At 60.7% G+C, this 24,700-nt stretch overlaps 1 protein-coding gene across 6 annotated transcripts in view; it reads right to left on the reverse strand.

The window, feature by feature from the left end:
* The window catches only part of KCNIP2 (potassium voltage-gated channel interacting protein 2), a 133,830-nt gene that overhangs the window by 53,918 nt on the left and 55,212 nt on the right, over positions 1-24,700 (reverse strand). For 2 of the 6 annotated variants that reach the window (XM_084633179.1, XM_084633177.1), the window contains exon 1: positions 19,461-19,686. The exons of the other annotated variants lie outside the window; for them this stretch is intronic. In XM_084633179.1, coding sequence (XP_084489305.1) covers positions 19,461-19,632 — 172 coding nt within the window. In that variant the 5' untranslated portion in view covers positions 19,633-19,686. Of the gene's footprint in view, positions 1-19,460; positions 19,687-24,700 lie in introns of those variants that run through there. 6 annotated transcript variants of the gene reach the window in all.

The raw sequence follows: 24,700 nt of genomic DNA on the forward strand, positions 1-24,700 counted from the left end.
CCCTGCCCACGCGCCTGCTGGAGCCCACAGAGTCCTGCGAACAGCCCCTATTCAGTCCTGCCACCAGGACCCCGTGGGGGCGGGTCAGGGCCCGGCAGAGGCCCCCGTATCCAGTCCTGGGAACACCCCAAATGCAGATGGGCAACGCAGAGCTCCATGCAAACAGCAGCAGTGGTTCCTCTGAGCGGAACAGCCTCCCCGCCTGCCCTCCCTGAGCCTGGAGAGCCGGCGATTCACCCCTTTGTGCTGGATCCATGCCAAAGGCCTGTCGGCTCCCGGGGGGCAGGCTCCGCCTCCCTGTCTGGAGCACACAGTGCCACCATGCACCCTGCCCGGCTGCGTGACTGACACAGCAAATCCCCTGCTTCGCTGCAGGCTCTGGGCAAGCCCCCTCCCTCCATCCCACGGGGCACAGTCAGTGGAATGGCAGGATGTGCCCGGGCAGGGCTCCGCCTCACTCCCTGGGCTGTCAGGGCAGCACCCGCCAGGCTGCTCCCTTGGGTGCCTGCTCTCAGGCGGTGTTACATCGATTTAAACACACACATACTTGGCCTGCAGAGGAGAGTCCTGACTCATGCAATAGGAAGAAGCATCTGCTCCCAGAATCTCTCCCCCTCCTACAGCCTGGGAATCTAGACAGACAGATGGGCTAACCCGGCCCCCGCAGGCAGGGCTGGGGGAGAATCATCTGGCACCTGCCCCTGGCCTGGAAATTCGGTTCCACTCTCTCCCCCACGCTCCCGCGGTGCCAGCAGGAAATCACATCCCTGGCAGGATGGGGTTCGCGGCGAAGGAGGCAGGGAGCAGAAAAGTTCAGCACGATCTCTGCATTTCCCAGGGCTTTGCGAGCACATCGTAGGCGGGGGAGTCGGACCGTAGGGCCACCCTCTAGCACAGATGTGGGCAAACTATGACCCCCGGGCCACATCCGGCCCGCGGGACCGTCCTGCCTGGCCCCTGAGCTCCTGGCCCAGGATGCTCGCCCCTGGCCCCGCTCCTGCTGTTCCCCCTTCCCCGCAGCCACGCTGCCACGCGGCGCAATACTCTGAGGAGTGGGACTGCAGAGCCCGGCCTGACCCGGTGCTCTGTGCTGTGCAGCGCGGCTGCCTGTCCTGGTGAAGCCGCACCGCCAGTCACTAGTATTTCAGGCAGCGCGGTAAGGGGGCAGGGAGCGGGGGCGGGGTTGGATAGAGGGCAGGGGAGTTCGGGGGGGTGGCCAGGGGCATGGATAGGGTTTGGGGTGGTCAGTCAGGCAGGAGAGGAGGGGTTAGATGGAGAGGCGGGGGGTGGTCAGGGGACAGGGAGCAAGGGGGTGGATGGGGCAGGGGTCCTGGGGTGGGGCAGTCAGGAAGGAGAGGGGTGTGTGGGGGATGTGACGAAGTGGGAATGTTCTTAATGTTTTCTCTGAATACTGTGTGGGTGCCTCAGTTTCCCCTAGGCATTTCTTAAGTATCTAGGTGGTGGGATAAGGGGGTGTGATTGTTACAGAGCCCGAGAGGGCCAGTGTGATGGTGACTGCACAGAGAATGGCCGACACCCGGTCTCCTGATGGCCTGGGCCCCTCCCCTGAAAAGGTGCCAAGTGAGGGAGATGGTGACAGCCCATCACTTTGCTGTTCCCAAGTTGCTGTGGACTCACAGGCCTGTGTGCTCTCAGCGCCCCACAGTTTCCAGGAAGAACCCTAGTGTGCCAGCCCTTCTCCAGGTCACCACCTCTCTCCCAGGGTCGAGCCGCAGACTCCTCCGCCCCTGAGACTGCTCACTGCATTCCCCAGGGGGACCCCGTTACTGCAACAGTCCTTCTCGCTGGTCACACACTCCCAGGGGTTAAGCGTAGCTCCGTCGCCCCCTGAGACCGCTCCTCCCTGAGCCTTCAGCACACCTGGTCCTTGTTAATCCTCCTTCGTTTTACTGCTCCCCAGTCACTTACTGCAAGAACCGCCATCCACAGGGTGTAGTAGATCCCACTGCTACCACCAGTTGTCACGGGGTCCCCGGGCGATGCTCTGGTACTGCTCCCTACGAAGCCAGGCAGGACTCTGGGGGAGCCTCCTCTCTGGGAGCAGCCTGTCCCCAGAGCAAGAAGCTCACCCGGCTTCCACCTTCCTGGGTTTGACCTCGGAGCATTCAGCATCCTCTGCCCCTCCGTGCGCTTCTCCCAGCGAGTCCACCCAGGCGGGGTCCTGGGGAAGCCAGAGGGTCCTGCCCCCCAACTCTGCAGTCAGACGTGAATCTCAGCCAGCCAGTAAAACAGAAGGTTTATTAGGATTGGTCCTGCTTTGAGCAAGGGGTTGGACTAGACGACCTCCTGAGGTCCCTTCCAATCCTGATAGTCTATGATTCTATGACTAGATGACAGGAACACGGTCTAAAACAGAGCTTGTAGGTACAGAGACCAGGACCCCTCTGTCAGGTCCATCTTGGGGGACAGGGAGGCCAGAGACCCATCTGGCCTCCCTCCATTTCCCCAGCCAGCTCCAAACTGAAACTCTCCCACCCCTCCTCTGGCCTTTGTCTTTTTCCCAGGCCAGGAGGCCACCTGATCTCTTTGTCCTCCAACACCTTTCGTGGGCACCTTTGCAGAGGAGGGGCCCAGGCCATCAGTGGCCAGGAGACAGGGTGTCGGCCATTTTCTGTGCAGTCACCATCACACTGGCTCTCTAGGGCTCTGCGACAATCACATCCCCTTATCCCACCACCTAGAGACTTAAGAAATGCCATGGGGAAACTGAGGCACCCACACAGTATTCAGAGAAAACATTAAGAACATTCCCACTTCGTCACAGGGGGCAGTTAGGGGTGAAGTGTCCGGGGGCAGTCAGGGAGAAGGGGTGGTTGGATGGGGCAGGGCTTCAAGGGGGGCAGTCAGGAAGGAGAGGGGGGGTTGGATGGGGCGGCAGGGGGAAGTTAGGGGTAGAGTGTCCGGGGGCGGTCAGGGGACCGAGAGCAGGGGAGGTGGATGGGGCAGAGGTCCCTGGGGGCTGTCAGGGAATAGGGGGGGGCGGATGGGGCAGGAGTCCCGGGGGGCCCGTCAGGGGGTGAAAAGCAGGGGGCCGGGGCCGGGCCATGCCTGGCTGTTTGGAGAGGCACAGCCGCCCCTAACCGGCCCTCCATACGATTTCAGAAACCCGCTGTGGCCCTCAGGCCAAAAAGTTTGCCTGCCCCGTTCTAGCAGCTAATGCTGCCGGAGCTGCAGACGAGCCGCACGCCGGGGAGCCAGAGCAGATGCCCCGACGCCAAGAATGCCGAAGAGTCCCCTGCGGCGACGGGAGCGAACGATCGAGTTGCCCCCGGACGCAGCTGGCAGCCGGCCACGGTGACACGAGCCACGTCGCCATGCAGGGGACCCCTGTATCCGCCCCGTCCCCCCGAGGGGCCCTCTTGGCTTGAACAGCAGCCGCTTCCTTCCCGGTCCGTGCCCCCCCCATCCCCGCAAAACCAGGGGCACCAGGACAGCAGGCCCCTCACTCACCAGGAGGGGATCTGGCCGTGACACGGCCCCGCCCGAGAGCCCTGGGGGGCCTGGGGGGCAATACCCAGCTGAAGGGTGAAGAGCCGGCTGGGCAGGCAACAGAACATGGTGGGCCGTGGTCCTGTCCCGAGGGCACAGCCCCCTCTCCCCAGGGCGAGGCCAGAACCCAAACTAGCTTCCCCGGACACGAAACCAGGGAAGGGCTGTGAGCCAAGATTGGGGCCTGCAAACCCTGGGCCCCGCCGGGGCTGTGCGCCCTCCAGACAAAGGGCATCGCTCCCCTCGCTGCCCGCAGCCTCCGGCGGGGCTGGTGCCACTGATGGCACCAGAGCGAGACCAGTGGGAATGAGAAGGATCGGGGCTGGCGCGGCTCGGTGCATCGGGCACCGTTCCCTCCCCATCTGTCTCCCACGCACGGGGCTCCTTCCTGTCCTGGGGGGCTCCGAGCCTGGCCACGCGGGGAGCTGTGCCAGGCTGGCTCAGTGCATCGGGCACCGTTCCCTCCCCATCTGTCTCCCACGCACGGGGCTCCTTCCTGTCCTGGGGGGCTCCGAGCCTGGCCACGCGGGGAGCTGTGCCAGGCTGGCTCGGTGCATCGGGCACCGTTCCCTCCCCATCTGTCTCCAACGCACGGGGCTCCTTCCTGTTCTGGGGGGCTCCGAGCCTGGCCACGCGGGGAGCTGTGCCAGGTTGGCTCGGTGCATCGGGCACCGTTCCCTCCCCATCTGTCTCCCACGCACGGGGCTCCTGACTGTCCTGGGGGGCTCCGAGCCCGGCCACAGGGGGAGCTCAGTGGGGAGGGGGGCTTTCACACTGATCTAGCCGAACCGGCGCATGGCGCAAGCATGTGTGTTCTGAACAGAGGCAAAGCCCAGGGGAACGGGCATCCATCCACAGCCTCTAGACTCCACGCCGATGCCCAGGGTGTAGCCTAGCCTAGGGAGAGACGAGCAGGGGTGTGGCGGGGTCTCCATCCCACCCCCAGCCTGAGCAGGTGAAAAGGGCCAGTTCTCCTGTGCCTGGCTGCACCTGGAGGAGAGTCAGGGCTGGCCAGGGGGGATGGAGGATGAGGCTGAGCTGGTATAAAACCAGAACAATGGGGCGGCAGGGAGGAGCTCTCCAGTCATGCCCAGGGAGGACACGAACTGGCGAGGAGTCCTAGGGGCAGCCAGCCCTGGGATCCCACCTGGGACACGGACTCTGGCAAGACCCCGAGATGGGGAGCCCCAGGTGGGGAGAAGATACAGAGAAGTAGGAAATTGCCCAGAGAATCAGCAGCCAGGTCCTTGCTTGAGCAGATGCTGGTCGCTGGGCAGAGGGCCCCTGGGCTGGAACCTGGAACAGGGGCACGGATTGGGCAGTGGAGCAGAAGGCCGCCTGGTGGACTGGGATACCCAGGAAGGGGAGGTCTCCGGTGACCGGGCTGGAGGGCCGAGCCATGGAACGGGAGCAACCCCAAGTCCAGAGAGAGACAGGAGAGGGTGAATAACTGAAAGTGGGGGCGCAAGCCCGGTCCAGAGCCAATCCCCGGACGAGCCACAAGGAGGCGCCGGAGCAGCGAGCCCCATGACACGGGTGTAGCGCAGCCGTGGGAACAGACGGACACAGACAGACGGGCATCAGGGTGCAGGACGGTGGCTCTAGGAACGTCGGAACTGCCAGCCGGGATCAGACCCCGGCTCCACCTAGCCCCGCGTCCTGCCTTGGACAGCGGCCAGCAACTGGGGGATAACCTGCCCCCACGTCGGTGGCCTCCTGCCCCCCCCGCACGCATCCCATCCTCCCTCTTGGGTCGGTTCTGTCCACTGCCCGGGCCCCTCCACTCAGACAGACCACAGCTCCCGCGGCCCACCCCCCTCGTCATCACTGGGCCTGCAAATGTCCCCTGCTCGCGAGCCCAGCGGGGACAAGTGCAGGAGAGTTCGTCAGCTGGCCCAATAACGAGTAACAGACACTGGGGGGGAGGCCCGGAAGGACTGAATTAGTGCAGATACGCAGGCCGCGGAGCTCACGCCTGGGAGACAAGAACAGGGTGCGAGTGGAAATCAATCAACCCAAACTGGTGTGTCGGAAATGAGGCCTAATTGGCGGAGACAGTAATGAGGTCCATCGCTCCCTTCTGGAGCCATCAGAGAGGGAGGCTGCGGGGGGGGGGGGGGGAGGAGGAAGGTGATGGACCCTGACACCAGCGGGCTGAAAGACGAGAGAAGAAGGAGCATCCCTTGGTTTCCTGGCCTTGGATATCCTGATGCTGAGCGATATCCTGGCCAGAGAGGGGGCCCCAGGTGACCCCCCCCACACACCTCCCGCAGCTCCAGCTAAATACCACCCGGGATGTGACTGTCACCCCCCAGCCCTGTGTCCTTTTCCTTCCCCGCCTTGTTTCCTCCCGCTCTCCATTTGCCTTCTGTCTAATATGCGTCTGGCTTAGCCCCCACGCCTGGATACTTTGCAATGGCTGCTGGGAGCCTGTCATCAAAATGAGGCCCCTAAGTGCAAGGCCCCGAACAGCCCGACGCAGGTCCGAGTTTGCCAGGTCTCAGGGTGGCTGGTGAGTCCATGGGCTGGGCCCGGGTTTCCTCCAGCAGAGAGGTTACAAATGCAAGGCCAGCCCAGAAACAGAGGCTGCCTTGTCTGCTCTTCTCTTCCCTGGCGTTGGGGGGGGAAGGAAGGGGGGGCAGGTTTTGCCTGGTTCCACCTCATGACCTTTCAGCGAGGGATGCAGGCGGCTGCCCCCGCAGCGGCTTGGCCACGGAAGGAATCTCCCCTGGTCAGGACAGAGTTTGCTTTGCCCCCGGCCGTGGCCTGGGGGGATACTCCTGGTGCTGGGGGATGCAGAGCGTGGGCAGACGTGCACTGGAGAGGCCACACCAGGACCCCTGTCCCAGCGCCACGCTGGGGAGACAAGGCCAAATCTCACCACCCCCTCCCGCACAGCTGGAGGCTAGAACAAGGGGTCCCCCCCTTTCCACCGGGCTGCACCCTAATGGCAACAGGGCGTCTCCTAGCGGCCGCTCTTCACCCCTGCGTCTCCAGCTCTCCCAGCTGAGGGTGGTGAATGTCCTTCCAGGAGGTTTAACCCCTCGGTGCCAAGCTCTCTGCCGGGGGGTGGGGGGGGTCAAATTTTTTTAAAACAAAAAAAGGCCTTTTGACCAAACAAACACTTGCACAGAAAACGTTCAGTTTGGTTGAAATGCTCCAGTGTTGCCCTAACAACAATAACAAAACCCGGAACGTTCTTCCACACCAATTATCCATGTGCAGTAAGTTCTGAGGGTTGGTTTTCACCAACTGGATCTGTTTTAAACTGGAAACCAAACTTTTTTGATTTTTCATTGAAAACAAACAAACAAGCCCCAGCCAGACACAACAGCTCCAAGAGGCATGAACTGCCCCAGGACTCTCAACAGGGCGTTCACCCTGAAACCTAACAATGACAATTGTTAATAGTAACATCTAGCTACATCCAGGCTCATTGGTTTAACAGAATCCTAGCTAGCCTGCTTATCCCACAACCCCAACCTGCCTCATCAGCAGAAGATTTAAAAACAAGATAAATCACACGGCAGCTGCTGTGCTGACTGAATTATTAGTTTCCATGTTGAATTGCTTTAAAACCTCCAGCGTTTAATTTCAGCACAGCTGCTGCGGGGCATCTCCTCTGCTGAGAGCCAGAAGACAGGCTCCTTACTGCAGGAGGGAAATGCGACTTCCGCAGAGTACCCGGGGTCTTGATCTGCGTGGTGTTAAAGGTGGGCTCCCTCAGCAGCTGAGCCCACTCACGCTCGCTGCACTGGGAAGCTCGGGCGGGGGCAGATGATTATGGAGCTTTGCATATGCTCTCGGTCTCGCAGTTCCTGGGGAGCTCTCTGCACACCGCCCTGTCCTCGTTAAAGCACCCCAAGGGGTTTAGTCATTAGGGAGGTTGCACTGCAAAGGCTCTCCGGGTTCAACCCAGGGTTCTGGCTGGGAACAGCCCAGCGGGGTGAAGGCAGGTTGTGGGGGCTGGCTGTGCACCCTGCTAATGAACATGGTTAGGAGCCAGAGCAGCCAGGCTCCCAGCAGACAGACAGACAGCCGGTGGGCCTCCAGCTGGGATTCAGCTCCTCCCAGAACCCTGGGTTTCCCCAGGATTTAATGATGTCAGCTGGGGGCCGCCCTCCTGTAGGCCTCCTGGTGAGGCTGCCAGACAGGGTGCCGCTCAGCGCTGATGGTTGGTGAGTGCCGCATGGACACCTGCCTATTGGGAGCCAAGCTGAGAACTAGCAACTCGCATCACACCGATGGCCCCCGGGACGGCAGCAAGCCTTGGGTGACCGTGCCCTGGGCTTGACACTGCAGGGATGGGATAAAATAAAGGCCTGCCAGATGGACTTGGAGCACCGCCCTTGAGGTGAAGTGCCCTGCACCCCCCCCAGCCCCATTATACTCACTCTTAAAGGAAACGGCGTGAGATTATTAACGGGAACGGCGCAAGGCTACGAATCTCTGGGAGCACCAGCCTCCTCCAGCTGCCAACCCTACCGGTGCCGGCTCAGGAGGAGGACGGAGACAGGGAATCCGGGTTGGGGCTGGGGATAAGAAGCCCCTTGGGCATCCAGTGCACCTGACCCCTCCAAATACCCATTTCCAGGTGAATGAAACAAACGCAGACGTAGGTCCCACCCCAAGGGGCTCTCAGCCCAGCATGGCAGCCTGGGGCTGGCGCAGGAGAACCCCAGCGTAAAAGTGACAGAGCCAGACCCCTCACCAGCCTTCCCCGGCCACGCCAGAGACCGGTTTGGGATGGAGGGAAGCCGGGAAAAAGGCCGAGGGGCTGAGCACTGCCCACAGACAGGGCAGCCGTCTCCACGTAGGGGCAGACAGGCCGTGGCCAGCTCCCTCTGCCAGAGCAGGGCAGTGCCAGGGAGCTGCCCTCAGGCATCGCCAGACAACAGTACAAGTGCAGCGGGCTAGGGAAGAGCCAGGGAATAACCCGCCCTGTAGGTTGGCAGCTGCGGGATGAAGGAGAAAGGGCACCAGGGGGCTGCCGGAATCTCAGAGAGGGAGAACGTAAAGGGGAAATGAGGGGAAGACGCTCCTGTATCCCCCACTGCTCCAATCCCCCCACCCCCAATCTCTACATGCCACAGACACAAACTCTTGCCGGGCAATTGGGAAACCCCATTCCTCGGGATTCGGGACTCCCCAGCCCGGCACAGACCCAGCCCTGCCCTCCCCCACCAGATCCCCCTTTGCCCCCCGCCACTACCTTCAATGCCACTGATGATCTTGAAGCACTTGGTGGTGAACCAGTAGGAAATGAGGAGGAGGATGACGATCAGCGAGGCATAGAGCAGACTGTCGCTGTGCGGGGATGCCCTCTCCATGGCTCCATCCCAGGTGCCCGCCCTCGTGCCCCCCAGTGCCGGCGCCCCCCTGCCAGCACGGGCGTCGGGCTGGGACTCGCTGCCTCCCCACGAAGGGGTCGGGAGCGACACACAATAGCCGAGCTCCCAAACCAATTACCGTAATTGCTCTCATCTAACACATGGCTCCTGTCTAAAAATAACCGGCCGGCCCAGGGGAGCCCAGCAGGGAGCGTGGCACTGCCAGCAGGCACAGCGAGAGGGGGGCCGGCCTAGCCCCTCCCCAGGAGCCAGCCCTGCCTCCCATTAAACGGGCCCAATGTCAGGGCTCCAGGCCCCTCGCCAGGGAGATCCCCCAGCCCGAGACAGTTCACCACTGGGGCCAGGCAGCCTGCAGAGATACTGGGCCTGGCCCTCCTCTGCGGCCAACGTACGCTCAGGAGCTGGGATGGACGGGGGGCCTCTCTGCGCTCCCCCAACCCTGGGGCCTCTCTGTGCTCCCACCCATCCCCAGACCTCTGTCCCTCAGACACCTTTCCTCTGTTCCCTCCCCCTCTGGCCTGTCGCCTCCCAGCACACGTGAGATGAGTTCCCCAGGGCACGTCCACACTGCAGCATAAGCCCAGGGTTCACTCAGCCTCTAACCTAACCCCTCTTCTGCCTACACGCCAGTTGCACGAACCCAGGCTCGGACCCAGGGCCTCATGGGGGCGGAGAGTCTGACCCTGAGTCAAGCCGGGACCCAGGGTTCAAGCCCTGTTGCTTTGCAGTGCAGACACAGTCCCACTGGACCCATGCTCTGGGAGTTCGCCGAAAGTGTCCCACAATGCCCTGGGCCGACTTCCTTTGTCCTCTGGCAGTCGAGTGTTCCCGCGCACAAAGGGCCAGAGCGGCCCCGTTTTGGGAGGACGCTGGGAAGTCTGGGATATGCAGGGACAAGTCCAACCACCCATAACGCTGGGTAGACGCTGGGGCCTGGTCTCAACAATTCCACACCTGGGGTTACGTAGGAGAGGAGCCGCTCACGGCCTAGGCTAACAAACCCAGGGTCTGCTCCCCCGAGCTCGGCTAATCCGGGGCTTGCACTCAGTGTAGGTAGACAGACTCTCCGAGGCCTTGTCTTCATGGGGAAAACGAGGTGCGTTCATAACTGGAGTTAGTTACCCCAAGGCCAGATGCCAGTGAAGGCAGGGCAGGGTGCGGTTGCTGCATGAGTTACAGGGCAAGGTAAACCCCGGCTCCTCCACATTCGTCACCTCGACCCGCAAATACGGGCAAAGCTACAGGCAGCCTCATCTGCCCTGGGATTTCTCCTGGCGACCCGAGCTGAGACAGCACCGTGTTCGTGACGCTCCCACCTGCCCTGGCGAGCCGTGGTCTCCATCCATCACCCCAACCGGGCCAGGGGCACACACAGAATCCCGGCACCCAAGATCCTTCACCCCGGCTGCAGCAGGGGATCAGAACCCGGGAGTCTTGACTCAGCCCCCTGTGCTAACCGCCCAGCAGCACCCCCACACTCCGCCCCGGGCAGCCCAGCCCCCTCACGCCAGCTGAGACCTGCAACGCTGTGATTTTGGGCATCTGGGCGCAGAGCTGAGCAGTGACAGCCTGGGGGCTTTGTGCATGGGAGAGAGACATGCACGCCACCCCCCTCCCCACGCTGCCAGCAGGCCCCACGGACCCTGGGGGCAGATCCAGACCGAGGGGTGAAGGCCGGGGGCAGTTATCACAGACGAGGCTGCATAAACCTCTGTGCTTCTAGGCTTCCCGCAGCCCCGGGCCCGCGTTCAGACCCAGCTGGAGCCGAGTGGCAGATGCTGCTGTCCCACTTTCTGACTCAGGTTTTAGAATAAGGCTGCGAACGCCCCCTTCCCCCCGCCAGCTGGTGCTACTACCAAAGCACAGTGCTGCTGCCCGGCTAAAATTAGCCACCTCGCCAGCCCGCTGTCGCGCGCGGGGTATAAACAGCCATGCCCGAGGGCAGGGCCCCTCAGCCAGACGCAGCCGTCAGAGCCGTCTCCGCGCAGTCCCCCCTCTTGGGGCCAGGGCTACCAGCCAATGGCATGGCCAGCCACGGGTGCTGGGTGAGGGGTGGCGTGGGGGTGTCACAGAGATAGCCGGGGGGAGAGCTGCCCCCAGACGTGGTCCCCCCCGTCGCCACCCTGGCTGGTCGCAACAGGATGCAGCCTCCTTGCAGATCAGTCATTCCCCCCATCTGGGACCCCCTTGGCCCCGTCACCCCCTCTGCAGTGCTGCCACGGGGCTGTGTGAGGACGGCAGCAGGGGATAGACGCTTGCAGGGGCTCTCGGGGGATCCTCTGCATGGCCCAGGCAAGCTGCCCTGCTCCCCTGGGGACTCCCAGGCACTAGGGGTCGCACGCCGGGGCGGGGTGCTGCGGGGGGGCCCCACTGGCTGCCCCCAGAGACAAGCCCCAGAGGAGCTGGACTGTATCTCTGTTCCCACGCTGGGTTGGAGCCGCACGGGGGCCACAGCCCATTGACTTGGTTGCTGCTGCCAGCCCTGGGCAGCTGCAGAGACTCCCCGGGGTGTTTTGCTCCCTGGCCGGAGGCCCGGCCTCCTCCCGGAGCAGGGAGGGACCTGGGCCATGCAGCCCGGGGATGGGCTGGTGGACAGATTTTTTTTTTTTTGGCTCTCGGGCCATCACCCATTAGGAGAGTTAAATTTAGGTCATAGCTGCTCCCTTATTACCCAGCTGCTAATCAGAGACAGGGCACGTTATTAATCAGCACATGAAGATATCGGCGCCGTTCTATTTTCGGGCGCTGAAGTCACAGTTTTAACCTGGTAAATTGATTAAGTCATTTCTCTCGCCCCGTCCTTGGCCCAGGCGGCACGGGGTCTCACCAGGCCCCCTGGGCAGGTGGGGGATTTGCCCCATGCCAGCCGCAGCACGATCCCCCGATGCAGACAGGCCGTGCTACGCTGTGAGGTTTGCCCAGCTTTGCTGGGAGGTTGGCCCAGTGCGGCATCCCTGGGGAAGAAATGGGGAGAGATCCCCCTGCCAGACCGTCCCGAGATGCGGCAAAGCCACTCCTGGCGCAGGCAGCCCCAGCGGGCCAAGGGAATGGCACCCGGCGAGGGATCAGGGTGACAGTGCCTGGGAGCCATGCGTGGGGACCAGCACCATGTGGGGGGCCAGAGCAGCACAGCGGATGAGCACAGTTCAGAGACCGTGATTGCGGAGATAGAGGGAGCGGGCTGGCCTGGGGGGCCCTGCAGAGCATGCCCTGCACTGGCCCCAGGCCTGCTGTCACACCTGCAGGGCCCCGCTCCACCATCACGGACCAGGGAGGCTCTGGGTTCCAGCTGCCACCACCACGGCTTTCCAAAGCAGTCGAAGATTCCCAGCCAGGAGCAGCGACACCATGGGCCCATCTAGCCTGGCATCCTGCCTCCTATGCCCCGGCCCATCCAATCTGGTGTCCCTACTGCCCTCTCTCAGCGAGCTCCAGAGCCCAGTGCCCTTCTCCAGGGCAGGCCCCAGACCAGCTGATTCAGCAGCAGGCAGAATTATAAACCTGTCCAGGTCCCACAAGGAGGTAAGCGCCAAGCTGTGGCCCCAAGTGCCCAGGAATGTCCCCTGTAGCCCAGCCAGGCAGAGATGGAGAGTGGCTCTGCTTACGTTGTCTGCATGCCCCGGATGGCTGGTTTCAGCTGCGAGAACCCTGCCAATAGACGGAGGAGACGCTGGGATTCCCTGGGCCAGGGTTAAAGTCTGAGCTCAGGGACTGGGCAGAGGTGGCGTGGGGGGGGGTTGGGGGGGGTTCCCTCTGGCACCTAAGTTCCCTTTAAGCTGCACAGTCACACAGCCGGGCAGCTGGCCATCAAGGGCTGCACAGGTGGGGAGAGGCACCTCTCCCCCAGTCCCAGCCTTGGAGCTACCATGGCTGGGGAGAGGTGCCTCTCCCCCAGCCCCAGGCTGCTGCAGCGAGAGAGGGCTGGAGAGAGTCCTCTCTCCCCGCCACAGCCCCGGGGCAGCCTGCACCCCAAACTCCTCATCCCCGGCCCCACCCCAGAGCCTGCACCCCCAGCCGGAGCCGTCACCCCCCCACACACACTCCAATCCCCTGCCCCAGCCCTGAGCCCGCTTCTGCACCCCAAACCCCTCATTCCCAGCCCCACCCCAGAGCCTACACCCCTTTGCCCCAGCCCTGAGGCCCCGCCGACACTCTGAACCCCTCGGCCCCACCCCCACCACACATCACCTCCGTATTCGTGCACATAACAAAACTCATTCCACACATGGATGTAAAAAACTAGAGGGAACATTGGCTGGCGCTGGGGGGGGGGGGGGGGGGCTCAGCACCAGCCACCTTACGAATAGTTGGGTTCTTAACCCAGCCCAACCCCTTTCTCTAAGGGCACGGGACACAGGATTCACTCCCAGCCTGAGACAGTCACGTCAAAACCCAAGCAAAGTCAAGGAGAGGGATATGCAGTCGAATGGCCAGGGGGCAGCCGGGGAAGGGTCGCACCGACAGGCTTGGAAAATTAGAACCACAGCTCCCAGTGTTGCCCATGCCCCCATCAGCCAGGGCTGTGTGGAAACAGCCCCAGAGACACGGACATTTCTCCATTCATGGCGCAGCTACCCCAGTATTACCAGCCCCTGAGATTATAAGATCAGGAGTCTTGCCACATTGGGTGTTTTCCTCAAGCCCCAGTTCTGCTTTCACTTTAAGGAAATAAGAGTTATTTATAAAAGACCATCAGATTTATTCTATAGGTAATCCTAGGATTCGCCAGCAGCGCTGTCTCTGATGCGAGATCTAAGGTGCAACTGACCTGGGGTAAGTGACGGGTCCTTTGGGACGGGGAGTAGCCTGAATGTCGCTGGGGTCCAGGGTGTAAGGGCCCAGCTGTCACAAAGGCAGCTCACCGGGGAGGTGGGACAAACCAGAGACCCCAAGGGGACTGGTTGGGACTCCCTGGTCAGGCTGCTCCAGCGCCTAAGGAGTTCACTCGCACGTGATAATTGGTGGGTGAGATCGAAGTGCAGAACTCACAGCCCATGGGGGGGTCTGTGGCTGGTTCCTGCCGGGTATCTGCACCCAAGTAGCTGCAGGCAGCGTTACAGGGAGAACCTCCCCGATCAGTTCACAAATCAGAACGTTTCTAGTTCTCAGAAAAGCAAGCGCCAAGAGGCTCAGACTCCGGAAGTTGGGCCTTTGACCCATTAGTCCTCAGGGAGACGCTACATTCCCTGTTTAGGGAGGGAGCAGAGAAGACAGGTGTGTGCTCCAGGATTTTCAGCTAACCCTCTCTCTCCCTCTCCCCATTCCCTGCTGTGCAGGGTAGGGCAGCTGTTTGAAGGTGACCCTTCTAATCGTCCCACTCATTGGGCCTGGGGTTCGAATGGGGGCATGACAGACTCTACTCTTATGTTCACCCTTTTTACCAGTCCATGATAAGTTTTGTACAAAGTATACCTTGTGAGGTGTCAGTGGAAAACTCAAACTGCTGAACATTAGTGTCCTGGTTAAATATGAATGGCAACATCGTATGAAAAGTTAAGATTCTACGGTAGGACATTGCTGAGACATGCTCCAAGTTTAGAAAAGCAGGCACAACCCAGTTCCTCAGAGACAAAAGGTAAATGTACCCCTCGGCCAGGTATCATCTTAATCACACGAACTATCACTTGGGTAAGTGGCCATTCTTTGGCAGGAAGAAAGGTGTGAGCGAGAGACTTACATCTTGGCAAAGGAACAGCAGGGGGTTCCCATGTAAACAGACTGGCTTTTGCCTGAACCCAACTGGAAATGATTCTCAAAGAGGAGGAAAAGATATAAAAATGAGGAACAGAGGCCCCAGATCACCTCTCTCCCCTCAGCTCTACTCACGGCATCAACAACATTTGAAAAGGAAGCATCATTGAACTTGGGGAGGGGTCCTGGCTGAAGGGATCCAGCTAGACTGCTGTAAGCATATGGCGAGAGAAACCTTTTGCTTTAAATTCACTTAGGTTGTTAAGTTAGCTCTGTCACGGAGTGTGGGGGAGTCCAGGCCCTGCACCCCTCTTCCTGGGATTCACTGAGACTCTCAGCCAGCCAGTAAAACAGAAGGTTTATTGGACAACAGGAACACAGTCCAAAACAGAGCTTGTGGGTACAACCAGGATCCCTCAGTCAAGTCCTTCTGGGGGAGCAGCGAGCTTAGACCCCAGCCCTGGGGTTCCCTGTGTTCCTCCACCCAGCCCCAAACTGAAACTAAACCCACCCAGCAGGCTCCCTCCTGCAGCCTCTGTTCACATTCCCTGGCAGAGGTGTTACCTCCCCCGCCCCCTCCTGGCTCAGGTGACAGGCTCTCAGGTCTCCCATCCCCAGGGCACATTCCCAGGTCAACACTCCCTCCTCCCTGCTGCGTCACATCGTCACAATTTGCATTTTACCTTTCATTTCTTTGTAATTGGTTCTGGCTTTTATGCCTCATTCCCTGTAATCACTTAAAATCTATCTTTCTGTAGTAATAAACTTATTGTAATTGTTTTCTCTAAGCCAGCGTGTGTTTGGATTGAAGTGTTTGGGAACCCCCAGTTGAGATAACAGGGTTTGTGCATTTCATTTTCTATTAATGAAATGATGGCCATTCCATGATCTTGTATGACACCGAAGGATAGAGCTGGGCAGTACAAGACACACTGTACAAGTCTGGGGCCAGGAGTTTGCTGGTGTTGCTCTGCAATACGATTCAGGACTGGCTGGCTAGAAGCTGGGAGTGGTATTGCATGCTGGAGGCTGTGTGTGAACAGACGGGGAGTGGCTGTTCTCACAGTGAAGCAGCCTAAAGGGCACCCCAGATTGGAGCGTTGAGGAGACGTAGCTATGCATCAGTCCAGATTGTCACAGGGGGGTCAGCTCTTGTTTTCCTCCAGCTGCAAGGAGCTTCCCACGCTGCCCGGGGGACACAGGGGCTGGGTGGGATGTCAAGAGATTCCTCTCTCGTGTCTTCTGCAGCCTCATTGAGGTTCATGGATCCATCCCTGGCCAGCTGGGGCTGGTGTGATCATCTTCCAGGGCTGCTGAGGAGGCAGGGCTGGAACCAGACGGCTCGAGCTATGTGTGGCCGCTCACCTCGAGCTCACCGGGTCCCAGCCAGCCTTAGCGGGAAGCAACCAAGAGCTGCACCGTGGCCTGGGGGGTGGGGATGGGGGGGGTGTCTCAGCCGGTTTCTCCGCAGGCAGCGTGCCGCCCTTGCAGCCCTGAGAGCTGGTGCCAGATGGCTAGGAGCACTGCCAAAGGGCCAGTGGCTCCTGACGTGGGGCGGGGGTGGGAAGGGTCCCTGTGAACTTGAGTTTGGCATTGAAAGAGCTGAGGCTGCCTTGCAACCCCTGAAGGGGGGCGGGGGTCACAGCCTGCAGCCCCCCCTGCAGAGCGTGACTGCTGAGCACAGGGGGGGAGGGTGAGATGGGAGGGGTGAGGATCAGCCCCAGGCACACTCAGAGAGGAAGAGCCCTGCACCAGCCCCTTGCAAGGAGAGGGGGCAAAGGCCCACAGCAGGCAAGGCAGCCCCACAGCTCAGCACACCCGGACAGAGCCTAGGGGATGCCTTGTTCCCAGCAGCGTCTGGGGGGTGGGAGCCCATGTTAGGTCAGAAAGAACAGACCAAGGTAGCAGAGACTCCTTGCTCTGCCCAGTGCCGGCAGATCCACCAGGCTGGCTTGGCTTCTTACTGCCCCCACACCAACCCTGCAGGGCGTAGGCCAAGCCATCTCCTCCGCTAAAATCTGCCTGCTCCCACCCTGGCTCACCAAACACTGCCACCTGACCCACCCCACTTATTGTGGGACGGGCCCTATGCATCTTCCAGCACCTGCACAAGCTAACGGAGGCCAAGGTCACCATCTCACTGGGCCGTAAGGGGACAACGTCAGCAGGGACACACGGCAAGTGAAGGTCCCTCCGCCGACTGTTTCAGGGGAATGCTCCCGTCATCTTCCCCTTCTCTCTGGGGATAGCACCCTGGCTGCACGAGCGTGGACACATGGACACGGACACACAGGCACCCACAGCCCCTCACAAGAGCCAGTTGCCGCAAGCAGCAGGGAACCAGCCGCGATGGGTTCTCCAGGCTGCCCCTTGGAGGCGCGGGCCAGGCCAGCCCGGGGCAGTGCTCTGGGATGGGGCTGGGAAGCTGTCGCCATGCTCCAGAACGAGCGGCTGGGGCTGTAATTGCCTGATGCAGAGCGAGCAGCTCAGCAGGCTGGGCTCCAAGTGGCTGCGCTTCCCGTCGGCGCTCGCCGGCTCGTCAGCCGCCTACGGAGGCCTCTGACCGTGCCGCAGTCCAGCTGGCTGAGTGCCGCGGCAGCGGGGCTCAAGGGGTGGAGCAGGCGGTGATGTGACCCGCCCGGCCGCCGAGGCGCAGAACGTGGGCTGGCGCAGGTTCCTCTGAAAGGCCCGCAGGGACGTCACTGCAGCAGCCGAGCCCCAACACCAGGCCACGTGGCGGGGGAAGGGGGGCAGCGGGCCTCCCACGGGCCCCCAGCTCTTCTCACTCACCCCAGCACAAACCCACTGGCCCTGGTCCAAAAGCCACAGGAAGGAGAGGCAGGGCCAGCGAGAGCCACACCAGGAATGCTTACAGCCCGGTGCCACTTCCAGGGGGCAGCACTTTGCTGTAATTCACACCCTGACTGGCATCCCTGCCTGCTGCTGGCCAAGAAGGCACCTCCAGCCCCCAGTTGGGAGCAGCTGACTCCGAAAGGAGAATCGCCCATAATAGGCCCCCTCTCCCCGCTATTCCAGCAGCGCAGCCCCCCCCAGCACTGCACTGGGGCCCAGCACCAGCTGAGGAGAGAGGCCGCCCCCGTCGTCACCCCGCAGTCATCCAACTCATTCCACGCTGCACGCTCGCTCCTCCCAGAGCCGAGCCTGCTCGGCTCCCGAGACGTGACAGGCTCCCTGCCCAAGGCAGGACGGCTGCTGAATGTGAAATCAGAGCCCGTCGGCCCAGCGCCAGGCACAGCGCCAAAGAGGTGGGTTCCTTGTAGCCTCTGCCACAGACAGTCCTGTGGAATGAGACTCACACAACGCGACGAAGCCAGACGGAGTGACGGGCCGGGGTGCACTGCAAGTCTCATGCCCTCGCCCAGCGCCGACGCACGAGCCCAAGGGGCTTGCTATAGAGCGATCCACCTCCCTCCCCCCTCAGCACCTCCAACTTAGCACAGCACACTCCTGCCTTCGTGGCACCCACCCCGTCAGCCCCAGGGAGCGAGACACCAGAGCCAGGAATCAAACCCAGGGCTCCCACAGGGCATCTTGGGGCAGCAGGAGTCTCACCCCAGTGCATGGAGGAGAGATCAGGGCTTCCCAGTCAGGGATCTCCAGGGGAAGGGGACCCGCATCCGGCGGTGCATCCCAGCTCCGTGGGGAAGGGTGGATTCCTTCCGAACGGGAGAACCGCAGCTGGAGAAGCGGCTACAAGTGGTGACGCCGAGCAGGACCTAGCTCTGCACGCTGGGCCAGAGACCCCGGGCGCAGCCTCTGGCCAAGTGGGATCTGGAAGGGCAGGGGTGGCACGGGACCAGGGAGAGCTCAGCCAGTCCCACATATAGGAGAGCCGGGGTTTCGGGCTGGTTTGGGTCAGTTCTTGGTTTAGCCCGACCAGCCTGCCTGGCTCTCGCTGGATCCGGAGGGCGCAGACGGCTCTCAAGCAAGGCAGATGCCCTGAGGCAGGGGCAGGGTCCAGTCACTCAGCGCTGGCAGCCGTGCATGCCAAGGGCACCACTGATGTCTCTCCCCACAAGAGACACCTCCAGAGCAATCCAGAGCCTGTTACGGGGGAAGGGCTGCTGGGTTTGCTGGCAGCAAATGGGTGTGGGGGGCTGAAGACCCCTGTCCAGGGAGGGGCCAAAGCCTTCACCTCTTTTTCCTGTGGGGCAGAGGGTCCTGGGGTCACCCACCGGGTCTCTGACTGTTGCTAAGTGATATCGCTGAGGTGCCCCAGGTGACCGCACCCAGCCAGGGGGGGAGGGTGGGGGTCTCTCCTGGTGCGGCTGGGGAAGCAGCAGCTGGTCTTCTGGACCCAGGGAAAGGGGAGGGTTGGATTGTAACTCGGCGTCAAAGACAACCTGCTCCCAGAGCTCAGGGCGTGGGCTCCCCGAGGACTGACCCCAAGCCTGCAACCCCTAGGGCTGGGGCCAGCCATACACATGACGCTGGTCTGGGGGCAGAGGGGAGAGTGGATCCCTGCCCCCAACCCATGCCCCAAGCCCCCCAGATCCTCTCTCCTGGGGGGCAGGGCATGGGGAGGTTGCAATTCAATCCCCAGTGCAGTGCCCCCCAGGTGTGTGTGTGTGAGAATGACCCCCCCCCCACCCCCCACATCGGATCTGATTTCTGTAGCAACCCTTCGCCCAATCTCCAGACACGGACCCCTCTGTAGTGCCCAATACCACGCTGCCTGCCCCCCAAACAGCTCCGATAACCCATGGGGGTGGGGGTGGGGGTGGGGGGGCTCTGAACCCCCCCCTTCCCCACTGCTAAGAGACTCCAGGCAAGCCCAGGAAAGGCACTCCGGCCCCCTCCGGCCCCGCTGCCAGTCTCCGCGCTGCCAACACGGGGCACAGCCCCCCGGCCCCCCGGCCCGGGACACACCCCGCCGGGGCTCCCTACCTGGCGAGAGGGTCCCGGTGACAAAGTGGTAGAAGCAGCGAATCACCTTCCGCAGCTGGCGCTGGCAGCGGCTCATGGTGCCCGCGGGCAGCGCCCGGGCGGCAGCCGGCCACACCCCGTCCCCGCCGGGGCGCAGGATCTCCCTTCCCCGGCCCCCCGGCTCCCTGGGCATCGGGTCCAGCGCGGCCCCCGGGCCCCGATCCCGGCAGCCGGAGGGCCCGGGGCCAGCCGGGGCGGTCCGGGCCGGGGCTCGCCCAGGGGCGCGGGAGCCGCTGCCCCGGCGCGCAGCGGGGAGGGCCCGGCCGCTCCGCGCCCGCAGCCGCCTGTGGCCGGGCTCTGCCCCGCCGCCGCGATGGGGCCGCCAGCCCCCCCCGCCCCGCGCCGGGGGGGGGCCCCGCGGGATGCCGCGGTCGGCATGGCAACGGCCAGACTCCACAGGTCCCGCTGACCAATGGGGCGCCGCCGCCTCCCTGCCTGCCTCCCGGCGCTGGCGAGGATGCTCCTGCCCCCAAAGGGGCGGGGGCGCGCCCATCGCCCCCCCCCCCATACTCCGCCCCCCCCATACTCCCCCCCCCTCCAGCGCCCAGCCGGGCAGGGCCCATGCCCCCCTCCAGCGCCCAGCCGGGCAGGGCCCATGCCCCCCTCCAGCCCCCCGGGCAGGGCCCATACCTCCCCCCCCACCCCCCAGGCAGGGCCCATGCCCGCCTCCAGCCCCCCGGGCAGGGCCCAATCCCCTCCTCCCCCCAGGCAGGGCACAGCCAGGCACATCCCTCCCCCTCCCGCCCCTCCGGGCAGGGCAGGGCCAGGCACAGCTGGGCAGGCCCATCCCCCCTCCTCCATCCCCATCCCCTGCTCCAGCCCCCCCAGCAGGGAAGGGCCCAGCCCCCTGCAGAAGGCACAGCAGGGCCCATTGCCCCTGCTCCAGCCCCCCAGGCCGGGCCCATCGCCCCTGCTCCAGGGCAAGGCAGGGCCCATCCCCTCCCCCCCCCCCCCCAGGTAGGGCACAGCCGGCCAGCCCCCAGTGCCCCATGCAGGCCTCACCCTGGACACCTACTCCACACCCAGGGCTCAGCCTCTCCCTCAGCCTTTGGCAGGGTGTGGGTTATTGCCCTGAGCCAGAGGGGTGTGTTAGAGAAACTGCACACATAGGGGCAGGGAAAGAGAGGCTCCAGGGTGCCCTGGTGACAGTGTGTTGGTGGGATGCTGGGCATGCCCCCCCCATAGTCAGTGGGAGATGTTCTGTCAGGGCTAGGGTGTCACACGGGGCAGTTTATCTGTTATCCATATAAAACATCCAGTCCCTTTTTGCATCTTGCTAAGTTTTTGGCCTCAATGACATCCTGTGACAGTGAGTTCCACTTGCTAATCCTGGGGTGTGAAAGCATTTCCACCTTTTCATTTAAGTGAAAATGGCCAGGTTCATGTGTTACGGGCCAGGGGAACAGCTCCCATGCTCCCTGCTTGAGGTGTGTTATTGCTTACAGACTTTTCTCATCGCTCCTCTTATTGGCCCCCCAGGCAACCCGCCCCCTCTTTTCATTCTCTTTGGAAGAGAGTTTTGCAGGCCCTGAATCCTCTCACCCCCCTTCCAGTTCTGTGTGAGGAGGATGCTCATAGCTGCACCATTGATTTATCTGCTGCCATTAGAATAGGCCCCAGATCGTTGTCTAGCCCCTTCCTTATGCATCCTAACACCTGGTTAGATTTTTTTGTTTAAGCTATAGCTGCACAGTGAGCCCAGGTGCCTTTCACACCGTTCATCTCGGGCCTGAGGTAACATACGAGCGGGTGTGGAAGGATTAGATTACTGACATTTACCGAAAACAAACTTGGATTTCACCATATGCACAAACCCATAGAAAAATATTTCCATCGGCACTGATCAGACTAAGAACAGGGCTGAATGAGAACCTCCTAGGGGTCTATTTGAGGATATTTACTTTATATATTTACTTGACATGGGATATCGACAATTGGGGTTTTGCTAATGATAAAGTTTTAACATTTTGCATCTCAGCAGCTACCGCCATGACATGCTTGCCATGCACTTGAGGGGATTCCCACAATGATGAAAGTTTAAAATCAAAACAAAAAAAAAGCTTAAAAACACAAACATCAACATTGTACATCCAAAATTATACAACAACTCTGCCCGGCCTCTGTCTCAGTACTTCCCCCACCGTGCATTACTTTGCATTTATCCACAGCATCTCTCACTTGCCATCATGTTATCCATTCCCTTGGCTGGGTTTGAGTCTCTCTGGTCCTGCCCAATGTACATAATCTTGGGTCACCTGGCAGTCTCCCACCCCTGGTTCCAGATCATTAATAAATATATTTAACACAGGCCAGGGCCAGCTCCAGGCACCAGCGAACCAAGCAGGTGCCTGGGGCGGCAAATGTAAAGGGGTGGCAGGACGCCGGGCTCTGGGGCGGCAATCCACCCTCGGCGGCGGCAGGAATTCGGCAGCCGCTCTGTCAAGCATCTCGTGCTTGGCTGCAATTCGGCGGTGGGGACATGACCCTTCTTTGGTCGCCGGCAGCAATTTGGCGGGCGCCCCATCACTCCAGCTCCGTGTTCGGTGGCAAGGTTTTTTTGTTTTGTTTTTTGCTGCTTGGAGTGGCAAAAACGCGGGAGCCGGCCCTGACACAGGCCCTAGCAACAGAGGCACCAGCCACCAGCCTCCTGCCATGGTGAATGTTGACCAACCCGACGGTCTCAGCCAGGTTTTTGCTCCATGATGTTACCTTGCCTCCATGACCACCAGGCCCCGTGTGAGGACCTGGCTGCAGGGCAGCTGAAAGTCTAAAGTTAGGTCAGTGGGTTCTGCCTTATTGTCACAGGAACTGGGCTGGGGGGAGGCAAGGAAGGGGGTTGATTCCTGGGACCCGTCACATGACGCCAGCCACCAGGGGACGGAAGGGAAGGTCAGAGGCTCAGACAGCTCTGGGATGGGTGGGATACGTGGAACCCACTTCACCCCCAGCAGAGCCCCTCGCCTGGCAGGTCTCAGAGCAGCTCCTTTCCAATGGCGGCAGCTCACTGCCCTCCATCTCCCTTGGCATCACCACCTGCCACACAGGAGCTGGGGGTTGGACTATTTTCCCCAGCTGGGTCAGGCTGCACCTGGTCCCCCTCCCCCTGTCTCCCATGAGCCGGTTATAACCACACTACAGCTCTGCCCCGCTCTAGTGGCTGGATCACATGCGAGTCCATGACTGCCTCCCAGCTCATGGGCTCGACTCATGCTTAGTCCAGCCAGAGGTCCCAGGTTTGATCCCCACACATGATCCCATCAGGGTGTGACGTTAGTGACATAATCTGGGACCATATAGATCATCGTTGCAACCAAGGTCCTGCAGTGGCACCAAATCTTGTATAAAGGGGGTCAAATAAGGTGACTCAGACGAGGTGATGGTTTGCTGGTTAGGATTATGCTGTCAATATGTGGGTATCATTCTTGTAGTTAAAGTTATGAATATTGGCTCTGTACTGTCTGTATTTCAAACTCATGTGCTCTGCTTCTAGGTGACACCCCAGACAAGTTGTTGCTCAGCTCTGCCTAGCCTGCTTGATGGCCCATTAAGGACCATCAGCTTGGGACTCAGCGAGGTGTGCAGGGACTTGCCCATGTGACTCCAAACTCCATTTTGCTATAATTTTCCCACAGTAAGAACAAAGAGGGGTTCTTACACCTGGAAAAGACGATAAAAAGCTGATGCCTCATCTCCATCTTGTCTTCAATCCTGCTTCTGACCTCTGGAGGGACTTTGCTGCACTGAATCTTTGAACCAAGGACTGAAAAGATTCATCCCAGCTGGGGATGTTCTCCAGAGACTGGATTTGAACCTGCCGTTTATTCCATCACTGCTGCAAGCCTGAACCAAGGACTTTGTCATCGCTGTATGTCATTGATTCCATTGAACCAATTCTAGCTCTCATCTCTCTCCTTTTATGAATAAAGCTTTAGATTCTAAAGGACTGGCAGCAGCGTGATTTGTGGGTAAGATCTGATTTGTATATTGACCTGGGTCTGGGGCTTAGACCCAAAAGAACCTTTTCTCTTTTACTGGGGTATTGGTTTTCATAACCATCTGTCCCCATAACGAGGGGCACTGGTGGGGACACTGGGAAACTGGAGTGTCTAAGGGAATCGCTGGTGGGACTTGTGGTTAGCCAGTGCAGTAAAACCAAAGTCCTCTCTGTCTGGCTGGTTTAGTTTGCCTCGGTGTGCACAGAAACCCCAGCCTTGGGCTGTAACTGCCCTGCTTGAAGCAAATATTCCTGAATTGGCACTCTCAGTGAGGTCCTGCCAGAACCAGCCTCGTTACACAGGCTCACTAGACCAACACCCCAGGGCAGCATGCACTGGTCAGGGATATGCTGCCTGGGTCCCTCTACCCTGCTGCCCCACCCCGCGTCCGAACAGAAGACTGTGCACCACCCGTCAGGGTTGTGTTTCCCCACCAGAATGAACGCCTGAGCAGCGGCCAAGTGCTCATGAGCACCCTACAATAACAAACCCATGCTGACAGGCAAGTGCTCCCGAGCGAGCCTCCAAGCCAGTGCACAGAGAATCGGGCTGACCAACCCCATGACAACATAGTACCCGAGCAACCCTCCAGTAACCACCACGGGTCCTGAGCAACCCTGCCCTAACAAAGCTGCCTGCACAGCACCAGTGGCTCACTCAGGTACTTCTCTGGCAGGATTTCTGTTTTCATTTAGCAATATCCATTTATCTCACCCTCCTATTCGCTCCGAATGCGACCGAGTCAGCACAAGGGAGGAACAGGTGCCGTGTCCCTTGGTGTCCAGACATGGCAGCAATCGGCTCATTTGAAACCACAGAGAACAGCTGGACCAGTTTTAAAAGAGGTGTCATAAATATAAAGGGAAGGGTAAACCCCTTTGAAATCCCTCCTGGCCAGGGGAAAGCTCCTCTCACCTGTAAAGGGTTAAGAAGCTAAATGACAGGTTTCAGAGTAACAGCCGTGTTAGTCTGTATTCGCAAAAAGAAAAGGAGTACTTGTGGCACCTTAGAGACTAACCAATTTATTAGAGCATAAGCTTTCGTGAGCTACAGCTCACTTCATCAGATGCATATCGTGGAAACTGCAGCAGACTTTATATATACACAGAATATGAACCAATACCTCCTCCCACCCCACTGTCCTGCTGGTAATAGCTTATCTAAAGTGATCATCAGGTGGGCCACTTCCAGCACAAATCCAGGTTT

Source organism: Lepidochelys olivacea, assembly GCF_965140295.1.
Source record: "Lepidochelys olivacea isolate rLepOli2 genome assembly, chromosome: 7".
NCBI classification, from domain to species: domain Eukaryota; kingdom Metazoa; phylum Chordata; order Testudines; family Cheloniidae; genus Lepidochelys; species Lepidochelys olivacea.